General features: G+C 37.1%; 1 protein-coding gene across 1 annotated transcript; it reads right to left on the minus strand.

The window, feature by feature from the left end:
• Positions 1–973: 973 nt before the first annotated feature.
• On the minus strand, positions 974–2,139 carry Sf3b6 (splicing factor 3b subunit 6). Its single transcript, XM_067757449.1, has 4 exons — positions 2,045–2,139; positions 1,636–1,762; positions 1,449–1,567; positions 974–1,366 (listed from the first exon to the last, which is right to left on the minus strand). The coding sequence occupies exons 2-4, from the start codon at positions 1,651–1,653 to the stop codon at positions 1,138–1,140; spliced, it is 366 nt and encodes a 121-aa protein (XP_067613550.1). The 5' UTR covers positions 1,654–1,762; positions 2,045–2,139; the 3' UTR covers positions 974–1,137.
• Between the last annotated feature and the right edge of the window lie 233 nt (positions 2,140–2,372).

Below are 2,372 nucleotides of genomic sequence, written 5' to 3' on the forward strand. Positions count from 1 at the left end.
TCGTTGTTTTTATTAAGAAAATAGCTCACACAATTGTATATCAGGTTAAATTGCACTAGCACAGATATTTCCGGAAATATTGGGATTCAAACTTACACGCACAATTGTGCGTACACGGTCGGAAAGAAATACAAAGCTTTATAGCTTCAAAGCCTTCGCAACCCCATTGTGAACCTCACCTACGCGAGGAGAATTCAAGTTCCTCATGTAATTAGGGGGTGGGGGCATTATGGCCTAGAAGGTTTAATGTGGTCATATAAATCGTTCCCGAGATGGTCGAGCTAGTATCTGTATGGTGCTTTTTTACCGGAACGTGCCGGTTCTATATCCAGCAATGGATCAACATCGATAACACTCCCCAAAACCTTCGGAGAGTGTCTTTATCATTAATACAACAACAAAAACAACTGCTAAGTGTTCAAAAATATCGGGAGAGGTGTCAAACGGCTTTGTTCCACTTTTCTCTTTATGACAAGTGTCCGCGCCTCACCCTCACTGTGCAGTGACTTCCTAAGTACATAAGGCATCCTGCGGCAGCACTGAGCAGGCCTAGTTTCCTCCAGTGTATTTCTTTTAAGCTCGTCGACCATATTGGAGCACGTAGCATATAAGCGACCATCCAATTGCTTTATAGGTGGCTATAAGCATTTCTTTATCTTTGGCCAAAGTAAGAGACTTGTAGATTGTGGCCGCTCTGGACTTTAGGTACAATTGCGGCTTCATGTTCCTGGTTTGAATTAACAAGTCCTAAGCTTTGGATTTTACATTTATTTTCTTGTTATTTAAATGGTGTAATGATTATAGTGATGATGATAATGATGATGAGTATTAGTGTGGTTTTCATGAATGACAAGAAAATACTGATGAAAGTGTTAAAGTTACACAAAAATATGTACATACACGCTTTGTATTCAAACAAAACGAAATTTGTTAACTGCAGTTGTTAATTTTAAAGAAAAGCCCAAAACGCAGCTGCAGAAAATGGAATATATGTATGTAGCTATAATTAAACATATATCTAATAAAAAGAGAGTCCTAAGAATTCAATACATTTGTATGCAAAAGGTAAAATATATTGTAAGATTGAGTTTGCACATCCAAGTTCCTTCCTGTTAGTCTCAGGTTGTGAACATATACCTAAGGTTGCTCTGGCGTTTTTAGATTATATTTAGATTTTATATTATTTAACTCGTCCTGCTTTTTGTCCACATCAATACGTTTAAAAGCCTTATTTGATTGGTAGTACAACACAACAAGATAGCGATTACAAACATTAAAGCCAGACAAATGATCACAAGCATTTTTTGCGTCGAATATATCCTCGTAGACAACAAAGGCAGTGCCTCGTGTCTCTGGTGTATTTCCACTGCAGAGTATACAATGTGTAGGTACATATAAAAGTTCCGTGTTCAAAATATGGTTTTGCCAAACAAAATATATGTACTTACACGCGAATTTGCCTTATCGCTCCAAACTTTCCAAAGATGTCGTACATTTCGTCTGAGGTAATTTTATATGGCAAGTTCCGAACATAGAGCAATCGATTGACCTCAGGTGGTAAGCGAATCTTTAATTGAAGATATTTATTATTGCTTTCTTACAGGTGGGAACTATGGCTGCAGATTTAGTACTTACATTATTACGTTTGTTCATGGTTGCGATTGCAATCGGCTGGCTTATCAAGTCGCTTTTATTTGATACAGGATAATGTTTGTTCAGTTTTGTCTACAAAGGACTTTTCACCAAATTAAACAAAGAAGATGTCTGACCCATAGTGTACCTATACCAAGTGTGTTCACTAAGCGATAAACGTCAAAACTACAAACAGCCTCGCTCACCTGATGGAAATCTCAGGTCTAGAGTCGCATTTTTGGTCTCAACGACAACATTTTTGACTACCAATCGTATGGACTTTTTCAATTTTTCAATCATTCGGAGCATTCGGTAATGGTATCCATTTTGAATTCGCTGTCATTCCGAATCCAGCGAGTGCCTGTCAGAATGCTTGACAGATAAGTCAACACACTTGTACTTGTACACTATGGTCTGACCAACACCAAATCCTTTTCGGAAAATGACAAAAGGTTGCTACAATTATCGTCTACACTATCGATAAATAGGCCGTTCGTTTTTACAAATACACGGCCGATATAAAGGCAGAAACAGATGCACAGTAGTGAGTAGTGCAAATTATAGTCATGTTCCGGTTAAAGTTACTGGCGCATAGTCAAAATAAAAAAGTTTTAACTTTTTTTATTGACTATGACTATGCCAATATATTTTTTAATGAGATTTGGTGGAGAAGTTAGAGTGCTGTTTCGTTTATGAAAATTATTACTCCCGTATAATTATTAATTATATTACTCAGGTAA

Source organism: Eurosta solidaginis, chromosome 5 (assembly GCF_040869045.1).
Source record: "Eurosta solidaginis isolate ZX-2024a chromosome 5, ASM4086904v1, whole genome shotgun sequence".
In the NCBI taxonomy this organism is placed as follows: domain Eukaryota; kingdom Metazoa; phylum Arthropoda; class Insecta; order Diptera; family Tephritidae; genus Eurosta; species Eurosta solidaginis.